At 57.2% G+C, this 12,583-nt stretch overlaps 1 protein-coding gene across 2 annotated transcripts in view; it reads right to left on the reverse strand.

Annotated features, from left to right (window-relative positions):
• CACNA2D2 (calcium voltage-gated channel auxiliary subunit alpha2delta 2) overlaps positions 1–12,583 on the reverse strand; it is a 227,150-nt gene that overhangs the window by 42,949 nt on the left and 171,618 nt on the right. For both annotated transcript variants that reach the window (XM_087743979.1, XM_087743980.1), the window contains exon 4: positions 3,754–3,813. In XM_087743979.1, the coding sequence (XP_087600105.1) occupies positions 3,754–3,813 (60 nt within the window). The remainder of the gene's footprint in view (positions 1–3,753; positions 3,814–12,583) is intronic.

Consider the following 12,583-nt stretch of genomic DNA (forward strand, 5'->3'; position numbering starts at 1 on the left):
CAGGCGGAGAGGAGCTGGGAGAACATGGAGCTGGCTGGGACACCCGATGGGCAGCACGGCAGCTTGTCAGCAAGGATGGATACAAAGGATGGCAGCAGAAAACTCAACATGACCTTCCAGCATTTTTATAGGTACATTTTGCAGGTCTCTTGCCTGAGAAGGGTGGCAAACAGGATGGAAACCTGGTAAACAGTATTGCGGTGTGGGCTGCAGCCCTGGCACCTCCATCTGCTGCTGGGGATAGGCTGCATGCGGGGCTCAGCACTGCTGCCGCAGCTGGGGGACAGGTCTGGGGACATCCAGAGCAGGGGGACAGCCCTGATGTGTCTCAAGGGACAGACCCCCTTGGCTCTGCACAGAGGGGAGCCAGTCTGTCTCAGCAGACCCCCTGCAGAGGCCTGGGTGCAAGCCCGGAGACCAGAAGCTTCTCACTGGGAAAACTGGTTGGCCAGGCCACTGCGAACTGGGAGCTTTTTGTGGTCTCTTATTGTACCAGTGCCAGGCGGTCACAGTGCCCCGTGGTGGGAGCCCGCCCCATGGTAACTGGACGCAGCTCTTGCCTTTCTGGGGCTCCACCAGCCTTGGCTGGTGGATGAACGTGCACCCCTGAGAGACCCTCGCTGTGCAGGTGGGGAAGGGCACAGCTTTTCCCCCCTCCAAATCACCGAGGGTGATACAACAGCCCCACACCATGGCCTGCCCTGTGGTCCCCCTGTCCCAGCCCACCGCGCCACCCCGAGCTGCCACCCAGCCCTGGGGTGAAATGAGCTGGAGGGACAATGTGAGGGGTGCCCCGGGTGCCACTACATGCGTGACCTTGGGGCCAAGACTGCTTTCAGCCAAGGAAAGTGCAGTGTCCAGGGGAGCTCTGGGGACACGTGGGGACACGGCCCTGGCTTGGCATGGCCAGGAGACATGGGGGGCCTGAGGGTGGGCGATGACAAGGAGCAGGGACAGGGCAGGACAGCGTGGGGCAAGGGGGAGTGTTTCGGGAACAGGGAGGTGCTTTGCAAAGCCCCATGAGGTGGGAGGCTGAACTCAACCCCTTCAGAAAGGCCAGCATGGCCGGTGTGCAGCTGGGAACACCAAAAAAAAGCGAGAAAAAAGAAACTTTCCCCAGAGAGATGGGTCGTGAGTGATCACTGGCAGCAGCCTCCCAGCCGCTCGGGCTCCTGCTCCTGTTTCATTTCCCCCGGACTTCCATAGCAACCCATCTGCAGCGAGGTTTAATGGGCTGCCATTAGCACTAATGCAGCGCAAACACTCAGCATCTGCCGGCGTGCCTTCGGATGGAAACACAAAAATAACCGCACTCGCCACAATCTGTCATCAACTCCAGCGCGAGGTTAGGACGCGACACACTGGGAGAGGAGGGGAGAGCTGTGGCCAGAAGGAACTAGCTGCTCGGTGGGAAGGGAGGAGAGGAGGAGCCAGGGATGCTGCGCTGCCGCCTTCCCTGCCTGCTGCCGTGCCAGCACCGGCAACAAGCTGGGAGCAGCAACAGAGCCAGTGTCACCAGTGCTGTCATGCAGGTCTGACCATGCCCTGCCATTTTACGGATGAAGGATGGCAAAAGGAGGTTCAACCCCAGCAGCAGGAGCTGTTTACGCAGCCCCTCTGTCCCTCTGCTCTGCCTGGGAACCAGGGCTGATGCAGGCAGGGCTGATGCAGGCAGGGCTCTGACAGGCAGGGCTGCCAGCTGTGGCGGGGCAAACACCCAGCACTCCGGGTGCTGTGCGCAGAGCTGGGCCAGTCCATCAAGTGTCCCAGCTGGGTCTGGGCTGTCCTGATAAAGCTGCGGCGAGGTCTGTGGTGACGCATCGCTGCACATTGTTTCTGGGTGACTCGCTCCTAATTACCTTGATTAAGTGGTTGCAAACAGTGCTATTAAAAATATTTTTTCTAGGAAAGTGGATTTCTGAAAGGTTTGTGTCGTGAATGGCAAAACGAGCCAAGAGCTCCCCAGCACTACAGCCTTTCCTGGCATGTTTTGTGTCCTGACTGTTATCCCCCTCGCAGCAGAAGGCAGCTGGATCTGGATGGAGAGGGAGCTCTTTGGGGCTGTGGAGGGGCCACGCAGCAGGAGTCCCTGCAGCGCAGCAGCTGCCCGTCCCTGTGGCCCAGGGCATGAGCAGAAGCACCGAGGACTGCTGCAAAAGGCAGGGACCTTGCTCCAGCTCTGCCCGCCCTGCCTGTGCCCTGGCCACAGGGCATCCACCCCTGGGTGCCAGCCCAGTGCAGGGTGCATGGGGCCACCACGATGTCCCTGGGGTGCCCACAGCCAAGCTCTGGGTGCTGCTTGGGGATGAGGTGCCCTGGGGACACACAAGATCAGGCCAGCACTAGGGGTGCAGATAAGAGCCTGTGGGAGATGCCTGCGGCTCCCCCGGCGCTGCTCCCAGCCTCCCCCTGGAGCCCTGAGCCTGCAGCTGAGGTGCTGGCAAGGCACCGGTGTTGGCATCAGCTGGCACCCACACCAAACCTCACCATCCTCTTAACCTCCCCTCCACTGGCCTCCTGGAAAAAGGTGACAGTAATTCAGCAGCACTCTCACGCAGAAAAGTCTTGGTGACCACTAGTACCTATGACAACTGTCTGCTGGACGGGAAGGCCGGTGGGGACACCTCACCTCTCCTTAGAGAGGCTGCTTCTGCTAATGACAGGAAGACCCCTGCAAGCTCAGCCTCCCCGGGTGCCTACGGGACACAGCTCCTGGGGGGACAAGAACCGGCCATGAGCATCCACCCCATGCTGGCCACCTGGCAAACAAAAGCCAAGCAGGTCAACACTTTGTCTTCTTTTCTGCTCCTCCTGCCTCTCCCTCTCCACATCAAACCGTGGTGACCATTGCCAATAGCAAGAGGGTCTGCATGAACAGGATGTGGCTCCAGGTCCTCACCTCCTCTCCTCCCTGAGCAGATCACGGTTGCAGACAGAGAAATACACCCCCAAAACACACCAGCAAGGACCAGCAGCGGGGCTGTCCCTGGGCTGTCCCCTCAGCAACTGCAGGGGGTTCCCTGGGGCCAGGCAGGATCTGGCCCAACCCAGAGGGAGGGGCTGGGTGGCTCAGGAGTATTTTTTATTGTAGACTCCATTTGCACTGGAAGGAAAACAATCTTTCCTTCCTTTTGTATTATTGTTATAATTTGAGAGCATTTCCAGACAGAATCCTTCAGGTTCCCGCTGAGCGCTATCACCACCAGAATTACAAAGTCAAATGCAATCATTAAACCCGTATCTTCCCTCTCCCAGCCCAGACTGCTCCTTCCCCCAGAAACAGCCCCCACTGCAACTGCTGGCAGGTGCCATGGATGAGCAACCACTGCCGTCACCCTGCACGAGACGCCACTTGGCACCAAAGCTGCTGGAGATGGCTGGGGGCGTAAGAGTCGCTCCGGCCCCCAAACCCTCAGTGTTGAGTCTCCAGCTCGACCTTCACCTCCTGCCTTCTCCTTACAGCGCGTGCAGGCAGAGGCGAGGCTGGAAATGAGCTCAAAATTGCTTCATTTGCTCTCGTTAGTGCTGGCAGGCGGCAGTGCCGGGGCCACTGCATGCCGAGTAGCACGGCACGGCCAGTGGTAACTCGCAAGGGAGCTGAGAACGAGGGCAAGGAGGGAAGGAAGAGCCAAGGGATGGGAGCAAGGATGGGACGAGGAGCTGATTCCTGTGCCACGAGGCTGGTGCCTCCGCAGAGCTCAGCGTCCAGAAGGGAAGGGGGTGGGAGCGGCCGGGGCACGCGCGGAGCCTTACCCGGATGTTGTCCTGCCAGTGGTGAGCCTTCTGGAACTTCTCTGCCGCGTTGGCAAGTCTCTGCAAAGCAAGCGGGAGAGGAGAAGTTGAGCCCAGGGAAAGCGAGAGGAGCCGGGCATTGCCCATGTCAACCTAGGACCGTGGATGCCACCCCAGCACCCACCATGCCTCTGTCTGGGGGATCCCCCAGGACCCTGCCACCCCTCTGCCACGCGGGCGGAGGGGCAAGAGGAGGGATCATGGGCAGCAATGCCTGGAGGACATCCCCAGCATGGGGAGCTGGTGTTTCTCTGCTTGCTCCTACCTTTCCCGGAGCAAACCAATGTCTCCAGAGGAATTGCTGCCACTTGGACTAAACCAGGGCTGAGCCATGGCAGCTTGGCGGCTGTTGGCGTTACTGCCGGAGACGGGCAGGCTCTCAGTTGTGGTGCCGGGCAAGGGCTGAACCTGGGTCCCTGTGCCAACAGCCCCCAACTTTCTGCAGGGAAGGGCAGACCCTTCAAAAATGCTTTGAAAACCCCCTCGAAATGCCCTAGTGCTGGGGCCCAGAGGTGCGTGGCTCTGCCCACCTGGATTAACTCCTTTACATGCCTGTGCCCTCCTTTCGCGCCGTCACGTGCCCAGGGCCATTGGCTCAGTGGCACTGAGCCCGTTTGCAACACACCAGTGCTCCCAGGGAGCTGGCAAGCAGGAGAGGAACCAGCTATGAGATGCAGCAGCTCTGCCTGCAATTGCTGCCTGCAGTGGGAGGCTCCAGGGCCGGGCTGCCTGGCCAGGTCTCACCCAAGGCTGGGGCAAGCACAACCTTCTCCTGCTAAAGCATATGAGGCTTCAAAGGAGACAAAAGTGTCTCCATCCTGATGGCTCCAGAGGCAGTACAGGCAGGCTGCTGCCCGCGCTGGGGTAGCCAGAGGAACCAGGGCTCACCAGGAGCAGGATGGGGAGATGCTCAGTACCGGGGCAGTCTTGCTGGGCTCGGGCTCAGCCATGAGAGGCCTCACCAGCACAGAGGGTGCAGCAGGGCAGGGCTGGAGACCATGCAGTCCCTAGAGTACTGGCAGTGCTGGGAAGAAGCTGCAATCTGGCCTTTAATAGAGCCAAAGGGGACAGACAGGGCAAGAGCTCCAGGCTTTCCAACAGAATCTGCTCTGCATCACTAAGCAAATAAAGCCAAGAGCAAAGCAAGTGACACAGACCTTTCCCTCGACGAGCCCCAGGCCCCTGGGGGTGCAGGCAGCTGCCTGGGGAGCTGCCTGCCAGGGTTGCACAACCCGATTAGCACCAAGGCCCAGCTGGAGGTAGCACCGTGTCCTGAGCCAGCGCACAGAGCCAAGGGCCACCCGGGCCCCTGGGTGACGGGCACCCTCACTGCTCGCAAGGGGATGGGGTTTATCTCTGCAGCCTCGCAGCACCTGGCACAGCCCACCCACTCCCCACCAGCTGTCAGCTTTACAAGGCTCCTGGGAGATACATGCCACAGAGGTCTCAGCTCCAGGGACTGAGCGGCTAATCTGTATGGGGTTAATTGGCCACAAGGCTTCTGAGGCTGTTGCAGCTCAGGAAGGCTCCCTAGCGAGTTAGTGGGAGATGCACGAAGCAAAGCCGTGCCTTACGGCAGGCACTGCTGCATCACCAGTGGGACTGGACACACTCAGCTCCATGCAAGTGATGCCAGCAGGCAGAGCATGGGGAGGGAGGTGAGCCTGGCCACCTCCAGCCCCCCGAATTGGCTGGGAGGAGGAGGAAGGAGCACCAACAATGGGGTGACATCCTGTGCCAAACAACCCCAAATCACTGCTTGGGCAGCACTGCAGAGTTGCACATAAGATTCCCAGTGCTACTGCACACCCAACTTTCACGCTGTGAACCACAAATCCCAGAAGAGAGCAGCACTCCTTTGCTCAGAGGGGACCTGGCATGCCGGCACGAGCCCACTGGGGTAGCAGTGAAGTCCAGCTACGTCCCTGGGAATTTATTACCCCAGGGCGCAGAGAGTGCCTGGCTATAAGAGCACGCACACACCAGACAACGATCTCTGGGGAGGTGGGCAGGAGCCCTGGGCACAGCTGCATGTGCCTCAGCTGCCATCCCTGCTGTCACCAGTTCCTCCGGCGCTCCCATCAGCACACAGGGATGCAAAATGCCCCAGTCGGGGGGAAAGGAAGTGCTGAGGCTTCACAGTGTCTCCTTCACATGCCCCGCTGCCTGCAGGAGAGCGACAGCACCCAGCCCCAGCAGCACCCAGCCCCAGCAGCACGGTGGGAGCAGGGCCACGACGGTGGGTGCTGTACTACCGGGAGCATGGCAAAGCACAGGTACTTGACAGTAAGATGATGAGCAGTGAGAGACATCATAGATCTGGCCCTCCCCAGCCAGAGAATGCAGCTTGTTCTTATCAGATGCAGGGAAATGTGTATCCATCACTGCATAATCTCGGCACGCACTGGTCGAAACTTACCTGTTTAATCTTTTCTCTTTCTTTGATCTTGATTTCCAAATCAAAGTGCTTGCTTTCAATGGCTAGCATCCAAGGGGAAAGATCAGCTATCAGCTGAGCATTGAAGCAAAATACCTATGGCTCCGGTGGCGGAGAGAAGAGAATGGGAGACAACGCGTGGCTGGACAGAAAAGCCAAGTAATGTTAATTTTCAGGGCAGTTTTGCCAGGGGCTCACCTGTGCAGCCATAGCCCTGCCTCCCTGGAGCCGCCTAGAAAAGCTGTGGCCCCAATTCTGTACCTCATTCCCCTGAGCTTTTGCGCTCTGTTTATATATTGAGATGGCTGATTAAAGGTGAGCATTTATTCCAAGTTGCATTTAAGGCAGCAGTGATGAAATATGCATTTTTCTATACTTGATAAAAGTGTGTTTGTTTATTACGGGCCAGGGTAAGATTTATGAACATCTTTAACTATTCATCGCCTTGTGCAAAGTGCCTAGAGGGTTGCAAATGGTGCAATAAGGGACGGCTACACCCAGGAACGACACTTCAATGGAAGATATTTTTCCTCTGGAAAATGTCAATTCATCAAAGTCGATCTGGACACAACTTTGTTTTTTAAAAAAAATAAATCCAGATGTTCATGTTTGGTAAATAGCACGTTGCAGGGACAGGGGAGCCTACGGCGGGACAGCATAGCCATAGCAGGGTGCTGTGCAGGCTCCTGGCTGCCGGCAGTCACCCACCCCGGGAGAAGTGCCCCAGAGCCTCCCAGCTGTTGCTTCTGCAGCATTTTCCTCACTGAAGACATTTTGATGACGTGATTGAGATGGGGACTGGGAGGAGAGAGGGGCCAAGCGGGCAGCCATCCATCCCTCCTCTGCAACAGGGGATCCTCTGCCCGTCTCCATCCCTGCTGGGGGACATGCTTGGAGCGATGCCGTGTCAGGGGGCTCCTGTGGGAGCAGCCCCAGCCCATCCCAGGCTGGTGCTAGAGGGGAGCCCCAGCCAGCCCCTGCCCAGAGATGGGCTGCTGGCAGGAACGGGATGGGCGATCGCTGGATTGGGGATCCTCCAAAACCATGGCAACGATGACGGAGCCCCCGAGGGGGTTATTCGGGACAGCTTTGCTCACAAGCAGGACTTGGGAGTCAGGTTTTAGGGCCAGGAAGGTGCTGCTACTCCAGCAATCCCCCTGGCCACATCTCCCCTGAGAAGGTGACAGGTCTGCCCAGAGTCATACATTGCTGCAGGATGTCCCCATTAATGCCAAATCAGTTCATCATGAATAATGTTATTGTGATCGATACAGCTCAAGGATTATTTCCAATCCTTAATAATGATTAAACCATTATTTTTCAAGTGTTACAGATCAATCAGTCCATCTCAAGGTGTGCTGCGTGCAGGGACTGCGAGATGCCCAGGATGCAGGCAGCGTGCCGGGGAAGTTGGGGAGAGGTTTCCTGCCTGTACACAGCAGCCTCCAAATCCTCCTGGGAGCTTTGGACCTGGGGTTGTCAATTGTGTGGTTCAAACAGCAAGAAAAATTAGAGGAATTACCAAAAATAAGGCATGGGTGTCAAATACCTGCAAATTTCCAGCAGGCTCTGGTGCAGGGACTGCCCTGGCTGTGGCACTTTAAGGAGCATGGTTCTTTTCCCAGAAGTCACTAAGGGCTAAGGACAGGAGATTTAGAGGCTGGAAACACCAAACTGAAATGACTCCACAGGTCATAAAAGGCCAGCAGGAGATTTGCCAGGGATTTGTGTCTGGCGGTCCCGACAGCAGAGGGTCTGTGAGGGGGAAGGTGCTGCGCGGGCTTTATCACACCCCAGCCTCTTTTGTATTCTGCTCGGCACTCCTCTCCACCTCACTGCTCACCCGGGCAGATCCATCAGGAGCTCCCTCCTCAGCTCACCAGCTCGCCTGGGATTAAGGAGCCTCGGGGACGGCACAGACTCAGGATGGGCAGGTGGTGGCAAAGGTAGCACAGCTGGGAGCACACCCTCCCTCCCAAAAGCCGCATGGGAAAGGACAGGGGGGACGAGATGGGTGACCTTCTGTCTGCGTAGAGGATGGCACCTCCAAATGCACGGCTGCTGTTTTTCCCCCGCTTTCCTCCAGGACCTTGCTTCTCAGCCCAGATCACCCACAAGCTTGCCTACCCCACCCCAGGCACGGCTCACCCACATGCACTCACCCATGGCAGCACCTTTTGGGGGCAGCCAGTCTGATGCCCCAAAGCTGCTGGGAGTGAGGTGGTGGGAAACACTCTGAGCATCGGGGCTGGCATAGGCAGGGACAGCAACCTCCCCTCTAGGCAGAGGGGACCATCCCTGCTGTCCACATCCCTGCTGCTTGAGGGGCCAGCATGCAGACGGACTGTCCTCGACGTAGCAAGCACCCAAGGGTGCGACCCACCTCCTTGTCACCCGTTCTCCCCCATCACACCTGGGGCTCTCCTGCATTGCTCCAATATTTTTGCACAGCAGCTTTCCAAGGGAAACTGGTCCAACGCTTCGCTAAATCTCTCCCTCGAGCCCCCACATGGCAATAAGTATGCCCTGGCTGTTCCTGACTCGGTCAGATCAGTGGATTTAACTTGGGAGGCAGCGGAGCAGAGACCAGAGCGGCATGGGGAGGCCAAAGGCCAAGGTTGGATTTATAAAACAGGATTACGGCAAAAACCCTGCAAGAGGAGATTGAGCAGCCCTGCGTAACGGCAGCAATGCCGCCCCTGCATCCCAAGCCTCTGCACAGAAATGAAGCACCCCACGCCTGTGCCGACGCTGGGGGGCTGCTCCTTGGGGAGCCTGGGATGGTGGCCCTGGCTTCTCCCTGCAGCCAGTAAGGAAGAGCCCAGCAATGGCCCGGCATACAGCAGCTATGTGCACCCAGGGATATTTGCTTCAAGGGAGAGCCACTCCTGCTAAGCCTTCATTTAAATCCCCTGGGTGCGGCTGTTAGGCTGTTATCACCCTCATCTTGGCGCCTCCCGAAAGGTGTGAAGTATATTAACCTCCTGCACCTGAGCACACAGCTGGAAGGAGAGATCTTTGCTGGAGATTAAAACAGCCCTGCACTACTGGGCCAGAGAGGTCCACGCAGCATCTCATCATCCCAGCCCTCCTCCCAAAGCAAGAAAACACAGGTAAAAGGTTAAGATGAGAAGGTGAAAAACCAACACACATGACGAAGCCAAGGAACCCAAACCCCGGGCAGGAACACTCCCTGAGAGCTGGTTTTGCAGCTCTTCCTCCTCCATGATGGAGGAATGAGGATGGCTCAGGCCCTCTCCTCTGGCACCAATCGCCACTCCGTGGACGGGGCACCCTGAAACTGCATCTGTCACCAGGGAGCATCCAGAAATGTGAAAGCCCATTCCACATGCTTCACGTGCCTCCATCCCAGTCTGCCTGTGTGCATCAGAGCAGAGGGCAGGTTCTCGCTGCGCCACAGTCCCACCTCCCGCCACCAGCTCCAGGATGCCCCTGCCCCAGCTCTCCCTCTTGTCCCCAGCCTGTCCTCTCCCTGTGCACCAAACTCACCGCACACACGCCCCTAAGCAAACCCTAACGGCATAGCGCACACACCGCCATCAAAAAATGATCAACCAGTGACAAAAGATGACAACCCCCTTATATACACGTAGGGAATATAAATCTTGAGTAAACACCGTAAGGCAGCAAAGCATCTCATCCTGTAATAATCTCCAAGACAGTTAATCCCAGGGCTCTTATTACCCTGGCAGCCGTCATCTGAAATCCAGTCGGCAATGAGCTCAGCCGCGGCTGAGTATTGATCAAGGAGGCAGCTTCAAACATGCTGCAGCGTTTTTCTTTCAGAGCACTAACTTGTTTGTCAATAACTCTCTCGGCCATGCGGAGGGAAAGGGGTGGCCAGAGCCTGTCTCTCCTCCTCTGGTTCCCGGATCCAGCCCGTCCCCAGGGGAGGATGGAGCTGGGGCTGGTGCTGGCTGCTAATGCTCTCCTGCCCATGGGAGGGCAAATAAAGCCCCAGGGAATAGTAAAGAGCAGGTGATAAATCCTCCAAGGGCTTCCAGACCCTGGTGTTGTACCAGCTGGTGCTTGCTGCTGGGGTCTGGCAGGGTGGTGAGCGATGGACACCTCCGCAGAGCCAGCCCCACCAGCAGCGAGGGTTATAAGCACAAACCTGGACCAAAATCAGATCCAGAGTCACTGCAGACCCCATGTGGGGCAGTGGCATGGCCAGCACCCAGCCCCAGGAGCCTGGGGCAAGCCCTGCACCCACAACTTTAATCATTTTACTGACGATTTCAGTAACTCACAGCTCTGCAGGCCAGCAGTGCATGGCTCTTGTTCCCCTGCCAGTGTCTCTCTCCGCTCCTTCTCCTCTAGAGCCACAGTTTTTGCTGGTGAGAAACACCATCACTGGTTGTAACAACCACAAGGAGTGGAGGAGTGAAACATCCCAAGTGGATGGGTACCATGTGCTTGCTGAGGGGTGGGAGGAAAGGGAGGGCATCGCTGCCTGGGGGGTTTCTCCTACCCCAAAGTATCATTCAGGCCTCCACAGCAGGTTAACTTCTTGCAAACAGAAGAGCACCAAGGGCAAAAGGACAGTACAGGTAATCAGGCATCTTACGGCATGTGCCTTGCCAGGTGCTCTCTTCAGCTCTTCTCCCCTTGGAGAAAAGCCCCTCTCTGTTACCCTTCTCCCTGTGTTTCTGCCCTCCACAAGGGCTGACATTTGCTTTCCGAAACTGCAAGCAGAGAGCAGCTCTGTCCCTGCTCCCCACTGCCCTGATTGCTCCCCAGGAGGGGAGGAGGAGGGCTGGGGGGGCCGTGCCCTGTGCCCCCGCAGGGACGCCTGTCCCCGGGGACCAGCAATAGCAAAGCCTCAGCTCAACTGCTCAGACCCTCCCCGGCTCCTGTTTTCACCAATACGATGCCAAATAAGCACTGCCCCATCCCTGCTGGGGGAGAAGGGGTGAACACAAGGGTGCAGGATCTGTTCCCACCTCCACCAGCAGTGAGACAGAGACACGGGATGCAGGACGGACAGAAGGGGCCAGGTACAGGCAGGTGCAAGCAGGCTTGGCCTCCCTCACTGCCCCCTTCCCCTGCTCAGAGCCAGCAGAGGGAGTTCAGCCGCACCAGCATCGCTGCTTTCCGCATCCTCCCGCCTTTCGTCCTGGACATACAGCAGCAAAACCTGCTCCCGCGTTAGATATGCCTTTAAACAGTACTGCTAAATGCTATCGTGCTTAAACCCTGCTGGAACGCGCTTCTGCCTGGCTCTGGGATGCAGCCAAGCCAGGCACACTTTCCTCCTCTGTTCAGGACCTGAGAAAAAACACTTTCCTCTGTCTTCTTTGCCGCGCTATTTGCAGTCATGATACCTTTCTGCACCTTGAACAGTTGATGGAGAAGAAAGCAGGGACTTCTACTTCAAGATGCCAATATTCAGCCAGAGGAAGAGCCGAGCAGGAGGCTGCAGCTGCCCCGTGGCAGCATGGCTCTCCATGCTGTCCCTGCCCAGGGGCACCTGGGCTGCTCCCGGCCAGCAGTGCCGGGTGGGAACGCTGCTCCAAACGGCTAGAGGCTGCCGTGCAGCTCAAAAAAGGCAGAGGTGAGAAACTAGAGGACATTCCCCAGCAGGTCCAGTCCAAACTGGCAAGGCAAACACCGCAAGCCTCTGAGATAGGATAGATGATAACAGAGGATGTGCTCGGCCAGGCCAGTGCTCTGACAGCTGGTCCTTGCTGTCCCTCAGCTGCAGGAGCTCAGCTCCTCAGGTCTCAGCCTGATCCAAACTCATCCCTGGCACCAGCAGGCGAAGGAGTTGCTGCAGCAAGCTGCCATCGGGACCCTCACATTCATTTCATTACTGTCTTCAAGAGGAAGAGGACTCAGGACTGCACATCAGGCATCCTTGTCACCTAAAATTTACAGAGTGTTTGATGGCAAGAAGAAAACAAAGGATGTAAATGGCTTTTCAAAGGTTGTCCTGGGTGATAAATCCAAGCCCAGCAGCTTTAAATCGTGCTCATTTCACACCTCTCGCTCTCTTCTGGAGCATGAGCTCACAAGATGAGCAGGGCAGAGAAAGCCCAGTCTGTTCTTTATGGAAGTTTCTACCACTTCCACAGTAGCTAGATCAGTTAAGGTCTAACTATTTAATGGTCTAAACAAAATCCTGGCTGACAAGGAAGAAAGTCTCTCTTGGGATGAAGCTGAAATATCGACAGCCAGCTCCTGGGAGATGCTGCAGGGCTGGGGCAGGTCAGCAGCACCTCAGAGAGATGGTGGATACAAACCACCCGACAAACGTGGTTCCAGTGCCATTTGTCGGCTGTGGGTGGGACAGACGTGTCCCAGCAGTGTCAGGACTGCCCAACTTCAGGGCTG

Source organism: Nipponia nippon, unplaced genomic scaffold (assembly GCF_047370975.1).
Source record: "Nipponia nippon isolate SJK-2023a ecotype South Korea unplaced genomic scaffold, ASM4737097v1 scaffold_9, whole genome shotgun sequence".
Lineage (NCBI taxonomy): Eukaryota > Metazoa > Chordata > Aves > Pelecaniformes > Threskiornithidae > Nipponia > Nipponia nippon.